Raw genomic sequence first — 20,372 nt, 5'->3', positions numbered from 1 at the left:
AAGTAACAATTGTCAAAGCTAACTCCTAACAAGGGTAGATCCATATCTTCAGCCAGAATAGAGTCACAAGACAACTGCATTTTAATTATAATTACATACCATCACACCAAATGATGCCAAATTAGTAAATAGAAATAAGACTTCTTACTAGTCTCTTCATCTTTGCTCAGGCCTCATAATTGCAACCCATACAGTAAGTACACCTTGGACACTTCCCTTGTGTCTCACCATCTTTGCACCGGTCTCCAGTTTACACTGTTTGTATTGGGCACAGCTTAAGATGCTTAGATTCAGATAAATCATGCAACCCCCTCAGAACTAAACCTCCCCTACAATATCAGGCTGCCAAGCGATGATTGTGAATTATCCAGTAAAAACACCAGTGCTCCACTAACTCAGAATTGCTCCATGAGACTCCACAAGTCACTGACAGAGTTGGTGAGGATTTTCACATTTATAAACATCCCTCTTCTTCTCTTGTACTCCCTACAACCACTCTGATACACTATAAAGGAAAACCACTCCACCATAAAGATGGTCAGTTACCTCAAGACTGATTTTTTTTGTCTGTATAACCTAACATAGCAGAATTTCTCCACCATCACATTTATTTGTGAAGAGTCTGTATTAGATCAAATACACATTTCTCCTTCTGTTACAACTTTGAAAACATCCTGAACAGTACATGTGTGTTAATCCATTAAATATCACGTTTTCAGCGCTAGATTCAGGAACTGTAGATACAGAACCAATGCTACTTCCAGATTACATCAAAAGTTTGTTCAGAGAATTTACAAACCTCATTTCTGTAGACAAATATCTAGGATGATAAATGACAAAAAAATACATATGAATTCAATTTCTGCAGGTAATAAAAATATAATTAGAAAGAATTACATATATAAGAAAATATAAACTGAAAGCTGAGAAGAACATCAATAGTTAACATTATTGCAACTCCTTAGATAAAGGTGATGGCAAAAGCATATTCATTCTTCCCTGAGTTTCTAAATCCATGCTGAGTGATATGGCCTTATTTCAAGTGGAAGTAGAAGCAGAAGTGGAGCACACACTCCTGTAGAAAAATAAGCATTTCACTTCACCACAGAACAATCTAGAATTTGTTTGTTGCCAACTGCCATTATCTTTACCAAGGGGTAATACAATTCAGCTGTACATTTTTTCCATGGGAAAGCCCTTTTAAGTACCACCTGTACTTCTGGTACTCTGAATCAGGAGGTTAGTTTTATTTCTAGCAAAGAAACAATTAGATCATTCCTTTAATGGGTTTTAGTTCTTAACTCTATAGTGATGAGGAATGAAGAACTTTTTCTTTAGAAGTGTCATACATCTTACCCTTTCACAAGGCCAAGGCCACTTCAAATATAGATTCCTACTGCAAATTCTTTTCTTATGGAAAGCTCAGGACCAGCATGGGGGAGGTTTGGTTGAGTTTTTTGTGTTTCTTTTTCTTATGCACACACAATACAGGATAATAAGCATGAAGAACAATATCAATGTACAAGAGAAAAACATTCTTAATTTTTAGTTCAACTTCATATACTGCTCTTCATTTACTTCAAAAATAGAGATGGATATTGTTCAGCCAGAGTGAACCCAGTGACCACAGTCCATCATTAAATATAATATGAGCTACAATTTCCACTTCAGCACCAATTGAAGTATCACCTTATTACACTTTGTAAATTTCCACAAGCCCTCCAAGTTATTTTTGACATCTTTGACTCTGATCCTGCCAACACTTACATTATCTTAAGCATACAGAAATCTGTAGCATTATGCACAGCACACAAAGAAGTACATGCATCATTTAAAAAATCAGGACTTCTTTAATTGTTTAGTACAGAAGCAAACCTCTCCAGACGTGGTGTGTACAGGTTAGGAAAAATCACTCCAATAGCATATCTATTGTTGTTCCAAGTGTTAGCATCTCTTAAAATTCTCTCAGTACCCTTCCACCCTCCTACACATATCACCTCCTTTACATTCTCCTTAAATGCCTAAAAATAACTAGCTATGCATATGGTCTGAGCACCACAGCCCTATACCATATAACTGGGGAAAAAATATTTTCGTTTACATAGTTGACCTCACATCCATCATCAGAAGATATTTTTCCATGAGTTATTTCCCAGAACTTAAGCACTTAGCATGGGCTGCAGATTTGGCAATTGCAAAGTTCCACAGTATTTAGCAGAACCATTTTTTTTGTGAAAAAATTACCACATCAAACTACAAATTAACAAAACAAAAACAAAACAACAAAAAAATCCAAACAAAACCAAAAAAACGGTGAAAGCTTCATGTCTTTTTTCTCTGGCATTCTCTCACGTTGTAAAGGAATTTGAAATTACATATTTCATTTCCTTCAGTTTAAGGACTTTTTTCATTTCAGAAAGTTTTCACTGACATTAAAAACCAGTCTAAACTTATGACCTCAAATAGCAACATAGCATTCTATGCCATATTCAGGAATGGGAGACTAAGCACTCATTCTTTGTTCAGCTTCAGCCACAAGGAGAAAAGCAGGAAGCACCTCGGTCAATGTGCTCTCAACTTTTTTCTATCAACATTCTTGCTGTAGCTAATGCTTTTTCATCTGCCCCTTCCTTGTCCCCAAGCAGGTGACTGGTACAGTAGAAGGGGAAGCTGAAGTGTCTTTGTCAAAAGTGGTGTTTGGAGTTAGCTCAGAGCATGCTTCCCAAGACTGCCTTCTGCAGAGGAAGCTCCTAGGTCACAGCCTTAATTTCTCATCATCCAAGAGAGATACCTTCTATTTTACCTGAAGACCAATAATTTTTACTTAGACTTATCCCCCCCAGAGAGCTCCTAGCCATGCAAGTACAGTGGGAACAGCAATGGGAACAGCAATGCAAACGCTCTTGCTGGGTCTCACTCTAGTAAAGGCTGTGCTCCAGTTCTGCTACCTTCTACAGCCAGAGCTGAAAACACAGACTGCACTTCATGGAACCGAGGCCTAAATGCAGCTACGAAGAGCTGAGCTGAGAATAAAGGCACCCTACTTCATAAAGAGAAGAGAAAAACAAAAAGGGGCAACACAACAGATGCATGACAACCTCCACTCATTATTTTCTTTCCCACCTCAAAGTCCCAGGCTTAAAAACAAAACAATTTCACTCACTTTACACAGTAGCCTCAACCCGGCACGCACCTACTACTCGAGCACACACTTATTGAAGGCGACTCCTGACTCTGACAGGTTCCAGCCGGCGGGGCTCGTCAGCGTCACCTGAGAGTGCTGGGCTGCTCACACCCCGCTTGTCCAGGGGCAGCCCTCACCTTCCTCCAAGCCTCATCCACAGCAACTCACTCCTGAGCTGTGCCCGGGGCCATCAGCTGCGGCCCTCGGTGGCCCTGCTCCAGTCAGAGCTGGAAGGAGAGGCAGAGAAGGGAACCTGGGCTCTCGCTGCTGCAGAGCGCTGAGCTGTGCTGCCCCGCTGGGATGGATGGCAGCCCACAGCTCACCCTCAGCCTCACCCACAGACCTCCAGTGTGTGCCCAGGTCTCAGTGCCACCCGAACCCTCTCGCAGAGGTGCCACAAACCAACTCGCACCCCGCTGCGCGTACCGGCAGACGCCAAAAGCTGTGCCATGTCAGCCCCCTCGGCAGCCCGCACTCCCCGCGGCCACTGCCACTGCCCTGAGGGCTCGCCTCTCTCGGGAAGGAGGCAGGAAGCCTGGCCCAGCACTGACTCCCTTAAGGGGAAGCAAAGCCATTCGTTCTCTTTCCCCCATGGAAAGGCGGACAGGCCCCTCTCCTGAGGCACCCCGCGGGTTCCGAGCAGCAGGCTGCTCCCCTCCCGGCGGGCTGTGGCCCAGCTGCCAGGGCGGCCCTTCCCGCAGGAGCCCTGTCCGGCGCCATCAGCGCGCCTCCGCCTTCCCTCCCGCGGGCTCCTCACACGCCCGCACCCAGCCTGCGCTGAGGTGTTCCAGGAGCTGCATCTTGATAGAGTTTTAATTGTAAACTTTCGGGGAATCATCTGTGTTATCAGTGTTAATCACATCAAGTTCTATTTTGAAAATACGACTCACTAGTTGATAAGAGTTTTCCCAAATTGCTTAAAAGATTAATAAAATAATCAGCTTAGCAGAGGGGAAGGAAAACCACAAACTATTCCTGTAAGGAAATCACTTTATTGCCTATACATGTGAACGAGCTGTTTTAATGCTCAGGTTCACTGCCTCCTCTGCATTTAATCTCTTCCCTTTTATGTCCTACTCTGAATTTTTTTTAAAAGACTTTCAGGCTTTTATAAAATTAATTATACAAATCATTAGTATTAAAAAGGTAATATAATGGTTTCAAGAACAAGCTTCACAGACTATCTGCATATTTAATCATTTCTGCTAATAAATTTTTAATCACTCATTGAGTTCAGGTTCTTGTCTTGAAGCTTAACTTGATAACAAACCTAGCAACTGGTAGAACTAATTGGTACAGAGTAAGTGAATAATTTATAAGAGGAAAAAGCACTGGGTGTTCTGGAGGTGTGCAGAGACCACAAGTCACAGATATTTCTGGGAGGAAGCATGAAAACAGCGGCTGATTACAGGAATTTCGTGATACACTGCTGACATCCAGAGGCCAACAGTCAATACTGTTCACATATGTGAGCCAGGCTGTAAAGCGTGCTGTAAAGTCAGATTCATTAAGTTTTAAATATTCATGCATTTCATTAAAGTTAACATTAATTGCACTACCATACACATTGATTATGCATAGACCATAAGTGTTTAACCTCTGAAAGCTTGCAAGTATATTCAAGTAATGGGGTATGTCCTATCTTCCATGATTTTGGCTACATAGTTGAAATTAGAAATGGAATGCATTACAGTGTGAGTATTAGAATAGTACTCTGAAATACCAGAACAGTAATAAAAATAATTATTTTTCTAATCAAACAGAAACACTGATGTAAGCTGTAAATTGCTTTGTCTTTTTCTAAACTAATTTAATAAAGGTAACAAAAATTATATGTAAGATTTCTTACAGACAAATGCTAGACTGATTTTCAAGCCACAGCTAATAAATAGGTTTACATAATTAAAACTAATTGGTGAATGAGTGGCAGTGGCTTCTGCTTAGATGAAGATGGGTAGCTTTTAAACAACAACAAAAAAGGCTATTCACTTGAAATAGGCGGATTTTAACTAAAAATTAGATACTCCAAGCCCACTATAGGATAATTCTACCCCCCAGGGAAGCACAAAATGCTACAATTCTTAAACCAGGATGTAACAGAACATTTGACAGAAATTCAATTATCCTTGCAAGATCCCACTTGTAGTTAGTTACATACATAATCCTCTTTTATTTAATGGGTTAAAGCTCTCTTTCAAAACATTTAGTTGGATGACTCGAAGACTCACTACATTTCAAAAAATTCATCAAGTGACTTAATAAGATTGTTAAGTAAAAACACTCGGAAGTTTAAAAATGTCATTTAATGCTGCCCGTGCAACCTTAATTCCGGCCCTGTGTGTATATGCGTTATGAAACAGCAGTGAATTAACTTTTAATCTCCTTTGAGCCAAGAAGATTTTTAGATTGGAAGCCAAGGCACAAAGGGCATGCCAACAAATACAATGCTGAGCTTTAGCACAATCTCTGCACCAGCTCACATCTTGCAGAGCATACTCCTGCAGGGCTAATTACCCCAGATAGCAAGCTAGGCTTGTGCACTTGCGCTGCTCTTGGTTCCACTGCATGGCAAGCTCTGTTCTCTCCTCCTGCCAGTGCACTACACGTAAACACTCAGGCAAGCATAAAATTTTAAGTATGAAGAAAACATGAAGAGTTTTTCAAATACTATGCTTCATACCTAGGTGTTTTGGCACTGACTTTCCATCAAGTAAAGGTAAAAACATATAATATAAGTATTAAAAAAACCCTTCTGCAAATAACACGTTTCTATTGTTCCATTGTGGTATTTTGTTTGGGTTTTTTTCCCTTAAAAACAGTCCATAAATATTCAGTGAGGTAGATATAAAATTGTCCACATTTTGTAGAGAAGCAAATGTTGGAGACAGATAGACTGGCTTGCCCAAAATAGTACTCATTTCTTCCTGAGCTGTTAACAACTCCTGATTAGCCAATTCTCTTTGTGAAGGTGGGCACCAAAGTGTAGTATTCGTAATTAGAAGTGACAGTTAACACACTGAAATTCTGTCTAAACAGCATTGGCTACACCCCCAAAGAACTTTATGGTCAGACATACCCTGGCTGATCTCACAGAAATTCATCGCTGGTTTTTTCTGACTGGTTGCAAGCAAGGATCTTGAAAGTCATATATCAACCACTTGTACCATTTCGTACACCTGGAAGAAGTCTGGGATATCATAATATTTGACTTTTGAGGGGTGGTGTTTGGTTCTTTGCTTTTACACTTTAAGACTACCTCCCTCCTTTATGTTTATTTCTTCAGTAATATCTAAGCAAGGAGGTGTCCTGTGAAGAAGTCACTTAAACAGCAAGCTAGATTTTATTAGTTTTACTGGCAATACTTAAATTGGGTTTTTTAATTATTATTATTTTGCTTTAGTTTTGTTTTTTGGGGTTTTTTTTGTCAATTTCACTTGTGTAAAAAAACCTGAAAAAGTAGGCAAAGCTTCTTGATGGTTGATGTCTCTCCACCTACCATGTGACATAATCTCTACATTCTTTTCTTTTCTGATAGGTCTGAAGGTGACAGGTACTCACTCACTGAGCAGTTGGCTTCTCTGCTAAGCATGCATACATAAATACAAACAAAAATTACAGCAAAGCTTTCACATGTCCAAGCAGAAATGGACTACAATGGACAATAGAGATATGTCAAGAGATGATTAAAAAATAGGGATGCAGAGAATGTTTCTCCTTATTCTATGCCAACATATGACATAAAACTACCTGAGATTATTAAACCAAACCTGAAGAGATTTTAATTAAAAAAAAATTAAAGTACAATTTGAAATTGTGTTTGAGGTTTAAGAGTTAAATTTATTAGACTATAAAGAGTTTTACAAGGCTTTCCTAATGTAATGAGCTTAGGCACCACATATGTTGCATCTTTGGTACACATTAGGAAGAGTTGCTTTTTTAATGAGCTTTAAAAACTGCATTTGCATACCAGAGGAAAAGGTCAGTGATGTGTGGATCAAGTCAGTAAATTAAGTATCACAGTATTATGTTATTATGCTTGCCTTCCCGAGACACACAATAACAAAACCACAGGCTACAGTTACCATACTGTTCCAGCGCTTCCCGTCCCTGACCCTGTGGCTGACACGTCCTGGCACCGCTGTGCCTCGGGCCCGCTGGCTCCATCCTCGCCCAGGCCTTCGTCAGCTCCTCGCCCACCTCCTCCCCCAGCAGAGCAGCTGCCGTGCCTGGAGTCAGGGAACTCCAGCACGCACAGGAAGGGGAGCTGCATTCAGTGTGCCAGCCCACCTTCAAACGCCGCCTTTACTGCAGCTTTACCCTTCGCAAAGATACCCAGGACAGTGTCCTCAGCCCTCATAACAACACCAAATATCTTGGAGAGCAAAGCGTCAGGATGGGGATGCCTCTTTCCCAAGCCCCATTCAACTCGAATTTTTGTTCAGGGATACAGCAGTATCAACTCTCTTTCAAAACACAAATACCAAAATTAGTTCTAATGCTGTGGTCCAAAATTTGACTTGGTCTACTGGCACAGTTCTTTTTAGCCGGAATGTTAGACACTTGGTAATCTGTAAAGATTGCTTGACTGGTAGCTGAACTGACATTTTTATTTTATAATAAATAATAAAATAAGCTAGGAACTGACTGCAAATACACTTTCATGAGGTTTTCAGTGAAGTCCACTGGATTTACCTTTATCTGTAAGTATTGTAAATTATTGATAATTTACAACTATTATAACATTACTTTTATTTTTAAGGGCAATTGAAATTGATTCCCTCCTCAACTGTGCAAAGATCCACAGTACTTAACAGGTCTTTCTGCCTCTCTTTGTGTCCAAGATTATAGGTATACACTGAACCACATTATGCCCCACATAAAAATTTATGCATGTTTATACATTTCACAGCCAAATAAGTGACAGTCCAGCTCTGTATAAAGATGTAGGTTTAGTCATTGGATTCGAGAAAAAAAATCCTTTAAGATATTACAGCAAGAATAGCACAACTCAATACAACTGAGCAGTTTTAAGTGGTTTTAATGATTTTTCACTTTTTGGATATGACAATCCTCAAAGTAGCATTCAAAAATATAGTGCAAAATATTTATTCATTTTATTTACAAATAAAATGTGCAGTTCAACTCCTTATCCTTGCCACAGTAAATGTTATTCTTTTATGTGATGAACAGAAATTATGAGAAACATTTACAGAGAAAAAAGTTAATTTTAAACCTAAGAACAAAGATCTTCCTTCAGTTATATTTTTAGGAGTTACACAATATTTTTCAAAACTGCTTTCAGTTGAAAAGAAAACCCAGAAAGTCCAAGACAACACTAAAGAATTACACTGGAAAGAATGGTTTTTCAAAACCATTGTTAATTTTGCCGTGACAATCACAAAGCAAAGTTCTTATCTACACCAAAATTTTTTTTTTTTCAGCTTAAACATATAATCTTTACAATGTCATTTTTTCCCCTTTTTGCAATACAAATTGCGTTTAGGGGAAAAAGTATACTAATATCTTCCTTTCCCTCTGATGAAATAACAAATGCTTTGGTTAAAGAGCGATCCGTGCACAATAGTGTTTTAACTTGCAAGGCAGTACTCCTTTATTAAGTTGATAGAATTCCACTAGCTGGATGAGATCAGTAAATCTGGTGTGGCCATCATCAAGGGTATAGAATAGCTTCCCATCATCTTCCAGCTGTAAAAATGAAAAAACAGGATTCAATAAAATCCTCTTTTGCTATGGTATTTTTTCTAACTGGAACACTTGTTTGAGAGGTGTTCCTACAGACCAATATATTCATAATCTTATACTGTGAGCAGAAAAGATACAGTGATCATTTACACACCAAAAAGCCAATAGGAAAACAATGTATCATTTGACTTCAAGTACACACCTAAAAGGAAAGAACAGTTCAATAAGTATAGGAATACTCTTTCTGCACTAACCATACAACTTCATGCTTTTGCTTTGGATAGCTGAGGTTAATACCAACCCTGAGTTCTAACACAGCAACATGAAGCAACCAAGTTTTAAGTTACTCATAGATTTCAACCCTTGCTCCATTCACTTGCATCATTTTCTATCACTTTTGTAAGGTGTGACGAGGCTCACACCAGTGCAGGGGTGTGCTGGGTAGCATTAGCTGCACAAGACACTGCCCAGCACAAGAGTGCCGTGCTTGCTCTAGTAGTTCCTTGTTGCAGGAGGAAGAATTGCTGCAGCTCCAAACACGTATTAGCACAGATACAGAAGAGAAAGAAGAAACTTCAACAGATACCTTGAGAGATTCCTTTTGACTTTTAGATGCCTAGAAATTTGTAATTACTATTTTTCTCCTCTAAGCAACTGAATGTTAGCTCTTGCACATTTTTTATTCCACTGCTGACTATATAATTTCTTGATTTAGTTCCTCTACTGCTGATATGTCTAGTATCAAGAGGATTAGTGAAATGGTGACTAATTGGTATTCATGTAAATAGGGTGAAAAAACCTATTCAAACTATTTTTAAAAAGAAAAGAGAGAAAAAGACACTTTACAAGATTGAAAGAGTAGTGAACAGAGGATTCTGAAGTAGGGCTAGGATGGAGTAGTAGATGGTGTGCTAGGGAAAGATGCAACCACCCTACTTGAATACAGGGGAAAGGGAGAAGATACATTTAGCTGTCTTACCTGTAATTAAGATGTTTTATGTGAAGCAGCTGCTGAACTGCTTATGATTCCTGGTTATTCTACCCCTTTCTACCATGACTGGAAGTAGTTTGTGATTTCTTTTTTCTCAGACTTTGGTCAAACCAGGTCAAACACTGCTAGTTAAGGAATTAACAATGAGAGAATGTGTAAACTCCTGTGTTCCAGCCAAGAACCTGAAAATGGATTATCATTCATTGGAATTTCTTTATGCATGCAACTTTCCTGCCAACACACTCCAGGCAAGAATAGTTAACAATTCAGATCTCTGTTATCCTCCTAACAAGTTAATTCCAAACCTTAAAATGAATACCAGACAGATTGCTAATTCTAAAGCTATCAATATTTTGCAAAGTAAAAACTCATATCAAAGTTCTGTTGCCCAAGAACCTAGCATCTTCTGCAAGCTAAGAAGGCTGTTAAGAGAAAACACTTATTAGAAAAAGTCCCAGAACTGTGTATCAATTCTTCATCTTTCATATGGATGAAATTTCAGGATAGAATCCATTGAAGTGAACTTGCATCAGCCCCGAGTACAAAGGCTGAAAAATACCTTCCAACTAACAAGCTCTTCAATTTTCACAGTACAGGATCCCAAATGTATCCAAAGCTTTTCCTTCTGAACGTTTTACAATCAATTCCCTACTACCCACCTGCAATACCTGTTGCACAGGTTACCAATGTTAACAGGAGGCACCTGTTGACATGGGTGAGGCATGAACTAGCAGGCTGCTAGTTTAGATACCCTATCTAAAAGGAGACTTTTTAAGTGCAGCATAACCTGAAGCAACCTAAAATACAAGAGAAAAAGATTTCATCTAGCAATTGAATTGTTTTTACCCTGTAAAAAGGCTTTGTAAATGACATTTATTTGTTTACATTTAGTAAGAAAGTTTGCCTGTACAATGGCTGGAAACAGGTAAGAGTTTAGAACAGTAAAATTTGAAATTCAAAGAGGTAACCTTGATCTTCAACTAATAAGCTGTGAATTTACTGCAGTAATATAAAATGCCTTGTTTCTTAGAAAATGATCACTTCATTTAGATCAGCAGCAACTGGAACCAAAACCCTTCCTCCCTTAAACAGCAGTTTTGTGAAATCTTTTAGGAGCACTGTTCTAGCAAAAAACAGAGCACATTTAAGTCAGGGTATTGAGAATGGAATGAGGGTGAATGCTACCAGAAACTGACAGAAAGGAACTGAAATATGCCAATATTTGGGGGACAAACAGCTTCTATGCTGACACACTCTCTGGATTAAGCTATTCTCATCAGGATTTCTTCTTTCCTAGTTACTAGCATAGGAAAAATTGCTTTACTTAAATAATTCACAAACATTTCCTTCAAGTAAGTCAGGTTTTGCAATGATGTGGTACAGGTCTTCTTGGTGGAAATGTGACTAAAGTCTGCAGACAATTATATCAAAACTGAGAATTCCTGGCTCCTCCAAAGATCCAGCAACAGGAGAGCAAGGTTTTAGCACAGTCTTTTGAAGGGAAGAAGAGAATCATCCATCTCAGAGGAACCTGAAGATAACTGCAACATCCTGCTACCCTTGCACTTAGAGAAGAGAGTGTCTGTTTCCTGACAGGGAAAGGAAAAGTAGTCTCTTAAATTTGAGAGTTAAAGGACATCCCATTGAAGTAGAACCATACACTCTTTGTATGGAGTTCAGAAGGTTTTCTAAACCACACAACAGTTACACCAAAGTAATTACTAGAAGTGACTACAGTCAATAAATGCACAGAGATCTTACAATCTTATCAAGGATTTTATGCTGATGATCCCAAGGGATCCAGTGCATAACTAATCACTTTTGGATGAAGGAATACTCGATATTCTGTACCTAAACACAACAGAATCCTGGACAATTCTTATAGCTAATCTAATTGACTTCTTTCCTCCTCTCAAATAATGCTTCAGTTTTATTCTACATGATTTTTTTAGTGGAGGATATCAGCTACAAGCCCTAGGTAAGGCATACAGAAATTTGGTGAATGATCAGAGAGAATCAACACATCAAAGACAAAAAAAAAAAAATAGTATCATCTGACTGATTTCTACTGAAAAACAGCGGAATCTGCTAGAAACTTCAGCAGGAAAATACATGGAGACTAGAGCATTATGTGGTCTGGAAGAAAGATTCTTGTAAAGAGAGATAAAAAGCTCTGGGTCTGCTCAGTTATGTCACATATCTGTGGCCAAAACACAAAATGCTCAAGTATTTCTCATCTCAAGAGAAGCAGCATGTAAGGAAACACACATAAAGCACCTCATGAGAGAGCAGAAGCAGTGGGGATGGCTAACCATTCTGGCAGGATAACTGGACAGTATGTTCAATGAAAACTAACAAAAATATGACTTCAGCTTAGTAACTTTCAGCTTACCTATACAGCAGCTGGACTAAATAATCTTTTTTTTTTTTTGTTCCCCTGAAGAAGACCTGTAGATGAATATGCTACAGTAACAACAAGAGAGGTCAACAAAATATGTTTTGACTACAAAAATATTGAAACTATCCTGAACAGAAGACTAAGTGAGATATGAGCACACAATGGAGGAAGTCCAAAACAGATGACTAAGAAATTGTGTACATACTGAAAAGTAAAAGGAAACATGAACTCTATTAACGCATGATTTTCATGCCATCAGGGTTGCTTCTATTCCAGTTGAAATTTGTTTAGTTTTTCAAGAAACTTTTTAGAATTTCATAATACTAGTCAAACTTTAGAACAAATCAAACAGCAAAGCTCAAAAAAGTTCAACTCTACTAAAGAATACTAATTATATTTAGTGATACAGGTATGATGTTTACATCTCCCATAAAACAGCAAAAGAAGAAAAAATCCATTAATATTCTATCAAATTTATTCAATTGTTTGGTTTTACAACTCCATATATAAATTTTAAAAACTTACTTACTGGTACAATTTGAAAATGTTTTATTTTTAATCCATGACTCAGTGACAATACAAATGTTTTGGGGTTACTTTGGCTATCGCGTACCAGGAATACCCTAGAAGAGATCAAAAAATTTCAAAGATCATTTGGAATCCTTTTATAAACATCCAGTTAGAACAGTTCTAAATTCATTACAGCATGTATTAGTGAAAAGCATAAATAATATCAATTATGTAAGTTCGACTTTTAATCAGTATTTCTTTGCAAATGTGTCACTGGGAATACTTTCTCTTAAATTCTTCTTCACCTTGTCTATTATGTGAAAAACATGCATTCTCAGAATAAATGACACTGTAGGCGTTAGTTTTTACACTGCATAGAATTACAATACATTTCTTCAGACAGAAAAGCACCCTCAAAGTTTGTGCTTGAACAAATTTTTTTCTTTGGATTCTGACTAGAGAAAACTTGAATTTTCTAAATCACAAGTATTATGAGGAACATTTAAAAGACAGTTAAACAGGAATTCTACAGAAAAGGTAAAAGGCACACCGGAATATTTTTCACATCTGGCCAGTCCTCATAAATGCACTCTCATTTCTGCATAGCAGCAGAACTCCCAACAAGACAAAGCTACACTCTGCTTGCTCTATGGCATCATTATTCAAATCATGACACTCCGAAATGACAACAGTCTCACTGCAACTAATTCACTTATAACTTACTCCAACCAGAACGTGGACAAACATTACTTTGCCATAGTCCTGATAAAATAAATTGGTGAAGGCAAAGGATGATTACCAGCATGAGGGAGTTTTCATTGAATCACCTGGTTTGGAATATTGGCAGAGAACAGTTTGGAGGACAGGGAAGAACCTGACAGGCAGCTTTGGAGTGGAGAGAGTCTGAACTGCTTGTACTGTGCAGGTCTGGCACAGATAGAGCTGACCAAGGTACCAAAGAAGAGAAATGGAGGGACAACCACTTGCAAGCATGCTCCTCTTTCAGAAGAGACAGAAAAGAAATGGGCAAAATGGACTTCCAGGTTTCAATCAAACGAGTATCAGTGATCACCGAATCATAACTTTTTGCCCCACCACACACCAGAAATGAGAGCCCAGCTACTACATGAAAAGAAAAAATTTCAAGGAAAAAAAAAAACAAACCCACAGCCAGAAGTCTGCAGTGGATTTTCACTGACTGCCGGTACGGATTCAAACTACTAATTCCATTCTTAAAAGTTTTTAAGAGTTGTATTTTAACATAATATCTGGAATTAAGCAATGTGCAGTCCACGATCATTACCACTTGTGTCAAAGCCCGTGTGCAGTGCAGCTGGGAGCCCAGCGGCGCTCGGCGGGCGGCAGCGCGGGCTGCGCTCACGGCGGCTCGCTCCCACCACCTAGCGGGCTCCTCCGGACACCGAGGGACCGGCACAGCGCACACACCCGCCGCGGGAACTGCCACGTCCTGGGTACTGCCATCGAGGGCTGGCACCGCGTTTTATTCACAAAATGACACCTTGCAGATAGCCACCGCTGGGGTCTCTACACCCAGTTACGAGGATCCACGTTAAATGATACACAATGTAATCACTTTCACTGGGATTTACGCTCCCATTCATCAGTTCTTTTAAAGTACATTTTCTTACGTCTTTCCTTGTTTCATCACAAATATAAGCAATATTTCTTCTCCTTCAGATAAAAAGATCTTTATTATTTTCTAACATAGTCACAACAGATCTGCTTTAGTTGTCAAAGAATCTTTAAAAACTTTATTATGAAGAAAAGGTTCTAGTTCACAGGATCTCAGAAATGTTGGCTGAAAGGAGCTTTTTAGACATGCTGGATGACTCCAGTCAACTTCTCTGAATGATGAGTTGGACCTTTTCATGGGCCTTTTGGTAATGTTCTTATCCCTTTCATCAACCAGATGCTGATCAGTTTGCAATCATGTCAACCATTTATCACTGAAAATTCTTCAAACATACTTTAGGTGGCAAAATACAAAATATACAATATTACCATGTGAACTTTTTTAAGAGAGTTGGTTTAACACCAGATCAAAGAACTTCCTTCATAGCATGTTTTAAGATTGTTGCTGTCCCTAATCCTGTTACTGGATTACCCAAATACTAAAAGTACTGTAGTTAGTTTATATAATTGCCTCTGTGTCTTTTAAAAGCCATCACGAACAACATATTTGTTGGTACATACAGTATTAGAGAGGCCCTACTCCCTTGTCATATATGCATGAGAATTCCTTGCTTGGGATCACCTTAAAAGGCTCAATATGGATTATTTTCTCTGCCAGAAACTGAAGTCTTATTTTTCCCATTAAAAATGGCTGTATTTCTGGTGATATTTCATGGTTTTGGCTCATCAAAATGATGTCACATGATGTCATGTGTACATTACTTCAATGTATGAATATGTGTCTGACAGAATATGAGCACCCTATTAGCAGTGTTCTGATTAACTCTAGGTAGTCCACACAAAAGTATCATCCTCCTCAAAATCCCATTGGCACAGCTATGAAAGGCTCCATGAATGTAACATAAACAACACTGTACTAAACCAATGCTAGCACTTTCTCATGTCAGTGTGTGTGTAAGAAATACACTGAAAGGTGCATCAGGCCTAGAATGACATCCTGCTCAGAAACACATGTTGGATTCACCTCCATGTCCTGTCCCACTCTTCTAACAAATGCAAAAAATAAATGCAGAGCACAGAGCAAGCTTCAAGATGATAAGCCAGGCTAAAAAAAAAGACCCCAGAAATTTAAGAAAAAATTAAAAATACAAAAATGGAAGTCCAATTGGCCATCCCTGTGCTGATTACGACCCGGTTTGTCTCCCTTTCCTCCCCTTCACTTTTTTTTTCCAGGAGCACTTTCTGTAGATGTAGAAAACAGTACTACAACAAAATCTAAAACTGAAGAAATTTAACCAGAAATCTGATGTTCCAGGTACCTAACTGGAAACAGACTCAAAGAAATTGAGATTTTTTTTTGGAATTATTCATCGAATGAAGGAGGCCCAAGTTTACGTTTAATACAGGACTAAGGATAAAAATGCAGGAATGAAAAGCAGGAGTATTTGAACATAAAATACCTACTTCTTTGTCATTTTTAAATTAATATTTAAATGAAATATTTTAAAAATTAAAGTATTATCCTAACATTTATTGTTTACTATTAAAGGATGACACAATTTTTAGTCAATTCATGAGAAAAAAAGCAGTTTTTTTCAATGCCTGTCCCACCACAGTTCATCTTAGAATAATGTTTTCAGGCTTTCTTTCATCACTAATAGACATACAAAAGACAGTGGTGCCAAGGCTGACAGCTCCCAGAGAATCCTGTGCAAAGACACAGCTCTAGTGCTTGGCTCTGAACGGACAGAAGTAATCGGTCAGTGATAGAATCGAAGTTTTAGATCACCACTTCAGTGTTTCCAGATGATGTAAAATAGGAACCAACTGATCCCCAGATAGCCCTATATAAAAGAATTTTTATTACCATTAGGTAAGTGCAGACTTCTTCTCTACCTGCCCCCAGTAAGAAGCACATGAAAATAGGAGTTGTTGGCTAGAAACATCTCAGAGAAACTACGTAAATAATTTACTTACCCATCTACAAGTCCATGCTGCAAAATAAGTCTCTGAGCCTCTTCTCTAGAGATTTTATGATGAAACCATGACTGAGATCTGTGTATAGCTGTAGAAAAAAAAATCAGTGAAAAAAACATTTTTCCTTTATTGAAAGAGCCAGTTATTGCATTTCTCTGGCAAAGAATTAACTCACACATACCCATGTTAGACATGGCAATGGGGCTACCATGTGAGTTGAGCCGGAGACATCCTCTCCTCTGTATGAGAGAGAAGCAAAAACATGACTTCAAAGTTCTTCTGTTTAAAAACAAACAAACAAAACCACCAAACCAGAAAATACTGATTTATTCTGATAAATCAAAGGTGTTTATACCCGCCATGCTAATCCTTCTTCAACTGCAACTGAAAGGGCTTCTGTTGGATTTTCTATAATTCTGCTTCTGTGTCCTGAGAAATCCATTGCTACTAAAGAATTTTCTGAAATGCTTCTCTGCAACAAAGAAAAATAAATTTAGTTTGCTCACTTTTTACAAGATTCATCATTTAAAAGCAAGCTTCTGAGAAAACATTATGTTTTGTAAGTGATATTTCATGTATTGGCAGTGCTTCCCATCAGAACCAAACTCATTTTACCCTGGGGAGCATTTGCAATTCCAGTATGCTGCTGCAAAGCTCAATTTTACAGTCTGGCAGGACAGAACATCTTTTTGCATTACTGCAATGGATGACAAATACATCACTTTACCATAAACTGTATTTATATTTTTAACTATAACTAGCCCCTTCCATTTCAAAACAAGTCAGGAAACTGTTATTAAGATCTCCAAGTAACAGGGGGAAAAAAAGGGTAAAATACAAAATTATCAAATTAAAAATATTCAAAATATTTCATTAAAAATAGGTCAGATTTATGTTTGCTATATAAATTTCCATTCAGTTTACCATATTTAAGCATTGAAACAAGCAATTTCTATGGAGTGTAACTTCTATTTTAATATATCCCTCTAACTCTAATCACAGACTCAATAACTGCAGCATCTATTTCAAAAAAATGCTTGTGGTTTTTTTTCTCTCAGTAAAGATCAAATTTGTAACAACTGAATAAGAACATTGAGGTTCAACAAAACAGTCCTAAAAGATCACCAAAATGTTTCTCAGAAACCAAGGTTTATAAAATCAGGTTTTTTAAGAATCATGATGGCTCAAATATTGGCAGGCACTGGAATATCTGATAAATAAAAAAGCATTCTATCACTCTGTAAGTTAAAGCAACATCTGGACACAAGAGGCCCAGATTTCTGTAGGGTTAGCAAAGCTTACCAAAACCAGGGCAGCTCTGGTTTGTTTTTGTTTTGTTTGTGGTTTTTTTGTTTTGATTTGGTTTTTAGTTTTGGGGTTTTTTTGCTTGGTTACAAGCATGAATATACCTAGAAACAGAAGAGAGCATTTCTGTAGTTCACTGTAATTCTTGAAACTGTAGACTGAGGTCTGTCTGAGTAACTGTAACCTGTAAAGAACTTTGCAAAAGCAAAAAAACAAGGGCAAATTAAGAGAAAATGTTTGCCTCTGGCAGAGTGGAGAGAACTCTTTGTAGCTGACATGGCTGAGAAATTAAGGAACGTGAAATGTGGAAGGGGCTTCCTTATGAAGTATGTGCATTAGCGTGTGCACTTAATCCCCAGATTATTCAATTTGCTGTTTAATTCATGAATTATACACGAGCAGAAAAACAGTGCCATTGTTAGCAGTGGTTATAGATTCTGCCTGTTAGAAGCTCTGGGAGCTGAAATGCACACAACAGTGAAAGAGGGGAGAATCAGCAGTGGCTCCCTGATCCATCATAAGAGCAGCAGCTGGCCATTGCAGTAGCTACACATAACACACACTAAGGCACAGGCAGCGTGTTAAGCACATGCTTAATAAGCCATGCTTATTAGCAAGATCATGGAAAACTACTTTTGTGAATACCTAGGATAGCAAATTCATTTCTTAGGGATTTTATCAGCAAGAACTATAATAAAAGCTAAAAAATTCACCATAAACTCATTGTCACATATCTCAGCAACAAGTAATTTTTATCCAATTTAGCCAACAAAAACCACAAAAGGGATATAAATCATCCGTGAAAAAGTTTGAAGTCAAATTACTTATAAAGAGGTGGGATAACATAAGATACTAAGAAAAGGACACCCTTATCTAATCCCAACTATCTGACTGAGATGATGGACACAGTATCTAGTATAGGCTGTTTTCTCTCCAAAATAGGGCAGACATCCGCCAAAATACGGTTTTCCTCTGATGTCCAGCTGATTACACCAGCTGAAATTCACCTCAAGTACATAATATTTTATATTAAAAAAAAAAAATTAAAGAGGAAGTATACCGAAAAGGATTTGTTACAACCTTCTTATTCATGTGTAACCTTTGCTTCTCTTTTAATGCATTTATGGTTCTGCTGCTTTGCTTTCACAATCTTCTTTCCATTCAAAAGTAATAAGCCAATGAACTCCCAAAATACTGAAGATTTTGCATAGGGAAGAGCCTTTTAACTCATTTGTTCTAAGTAAGGAAATCATGAATTAGCTCTCTGGTCAACCCTGGCAGCCCTAAATATTTCAGCAAGCGTTTGCACATGCAAGGTTTTGAGGAGCAGGTCAGTAGTGGAACTGACACAAGTTACTTGAAAAGAGCACAATGGCAGAAACATGTATTTATTCATGGAGCTACTGTGGGACATACCATAGGTGTTATATTCAAAGGGCTGCAGCCACTTCTACCTTGATATGGTTGCATGTAATTCTGATACAGCTGCATCCCATACTAAAACCAGAAAATAACATGGTTAGCATTTGAAATTATAAACCTAAGCCAAGGAAAGGTTTTTTCCAGATGAAAAAGATAGCACACGCTTTTTTTTTACCATTAAAAATCAAGGGACAAAAATTGTTAGCTTAAGGAAATGTACATCATCATTGTTGCTGCTGCCATTATAAATGTACACTTTGCATTAAATACTACCCATTTAACATACCAACTGTCCTGTTCCTATTTTGTCACAAACAGTCACATTTTAAAAACATTACTGTTCCCTTCTTGCGTATTCTTGTAGCTTTGTTCAACATTACTCAGCAATCTCACTGAATTCAACGTGATTACACCAAAGCATATGCTTAATTTTAAATATTTTCAGGACTGAGGCATCATTCCATCCCTTACAATGATTCCAGGATTTGGTCTCTTTCTTCTTCTTGGGATAAAAAAAAAACCTTTCCAAGTACAAAATTGATACTGCTATTGCATGGGAACCTAAAATGATGTTACTTCTCCACTCACAGCATCAAAATATCACATAGCACACTTAAGCAAGAAGTTAACTCCACACAGAAAAATTACCTTGAGTAACCTAATTGCTGTCATCCAGCAGGTCCTACTTTGTTCATCATCTGCACAGAGCTGTTTCAGGTCTCTGGTTCCTCCTGATTTGTTAGGCTAGAAGGCCACAGCACATTTTTTTAGCATTAAAGCATATCTTGAAGATAATACCTGTTGAAATAAAAGCCACTAATTCTCCTATTTTATAATAGACAGCTGAATATTGCTTTCAAAGCCTTAAAGAAACTTAAGCTTACCTAAATACTGTGGCTTGCTTTAATATGTATCAGAATAATAAGCTTGTACCTTAAAGCAGAATCCATAGTTTGTTGGTGCTCCAGAAGTCTTTTTGCCTGTTAAAGACATGTACATATCACTATTGCTGAATTCACAGAAAAACTGCAGATGCCTTGGCTCCTAAAAAGAAAAGTAATGTAATACAGTTAGACTACTTTTAGCCAGCCTCTCCAGATAAGAAACTTGGAAGAGTACAGTAGTTATCCTGTTCCAAAATACAGTCTTACAAACTGCTGTTTTAACCATGACATCATGAATCTAAAAAGAGGCAACTCAATATTCATTTCATAATGCAGAGGGAAAAA

General features: G+C 37.9%; 1 protein-coding gene across 1 annotated transcript in view; it reads right to left on the bottom strand.

The window, feature by feature from the left end:
• Positions 1-8,206: 8,206 nt before the first annotated feature.
• GRB14 (growth factor receptor bound protein 14) overlaps positions 8,207-20,372 on the bottom strand; it is a 60,597-nt gene continuing 48,431 nt past the window's right edge. Inside the window, exons 7-14 of the mRNA XM_063400637.1 lie at positions 20,077-20,187; positions 19,792-19,887; positions 19,138-19,218; positions 16,772-16,888; positions 16,598-16,655; positions 16,417-16,504; positions 12,806-12,899; positions 8,207-8,890 (exon numbers count right to left, since the gene is read on the bottom strand). Coding sequence (XP_063256707.1) covers positions 8,744-8,890; positions 12,806-12,899; positions 16,417-16,504; positions 16,598-16,655; positions 16,772-16,888; positions 19,138-19,218; positions 19,792-19,887; positions 20,077-20,187 — 792 coding nt within the window. The 3' untranslated portion in view covers positions 8,207-8,743. The remainder of the gene's footprint in view (positions 8,891-12,805; positions 12,900-16,416; positions 16,505-16,597; positions 16,656-16,771; positions 16,889-19,137; positions 19,219-19,791; positions 19,888-20,076; positions 20,188-20,372) is intronic.

The sequence above is a fragment of the Prinia subflava genome, chromosome 6 (assembly GCF_021018805.1).
Source record: "Prinia subflava isolate CZ2003 ecotype Zambia chromosome 6, Cam_Psub_1.2, whole genome shotgun sequence".
NCBI classification, from domain to species: domain Eukaryota; kingdom Metazoa; phylum Chordata; class Aves; order Passeriformes; family Cisticolidae; genus Prinia; species Prinia subflava.
Note: the sequence above shows the minus strand (reverse complement) of the source record. Positions and strands in the feature narration are given on the sequence as shown.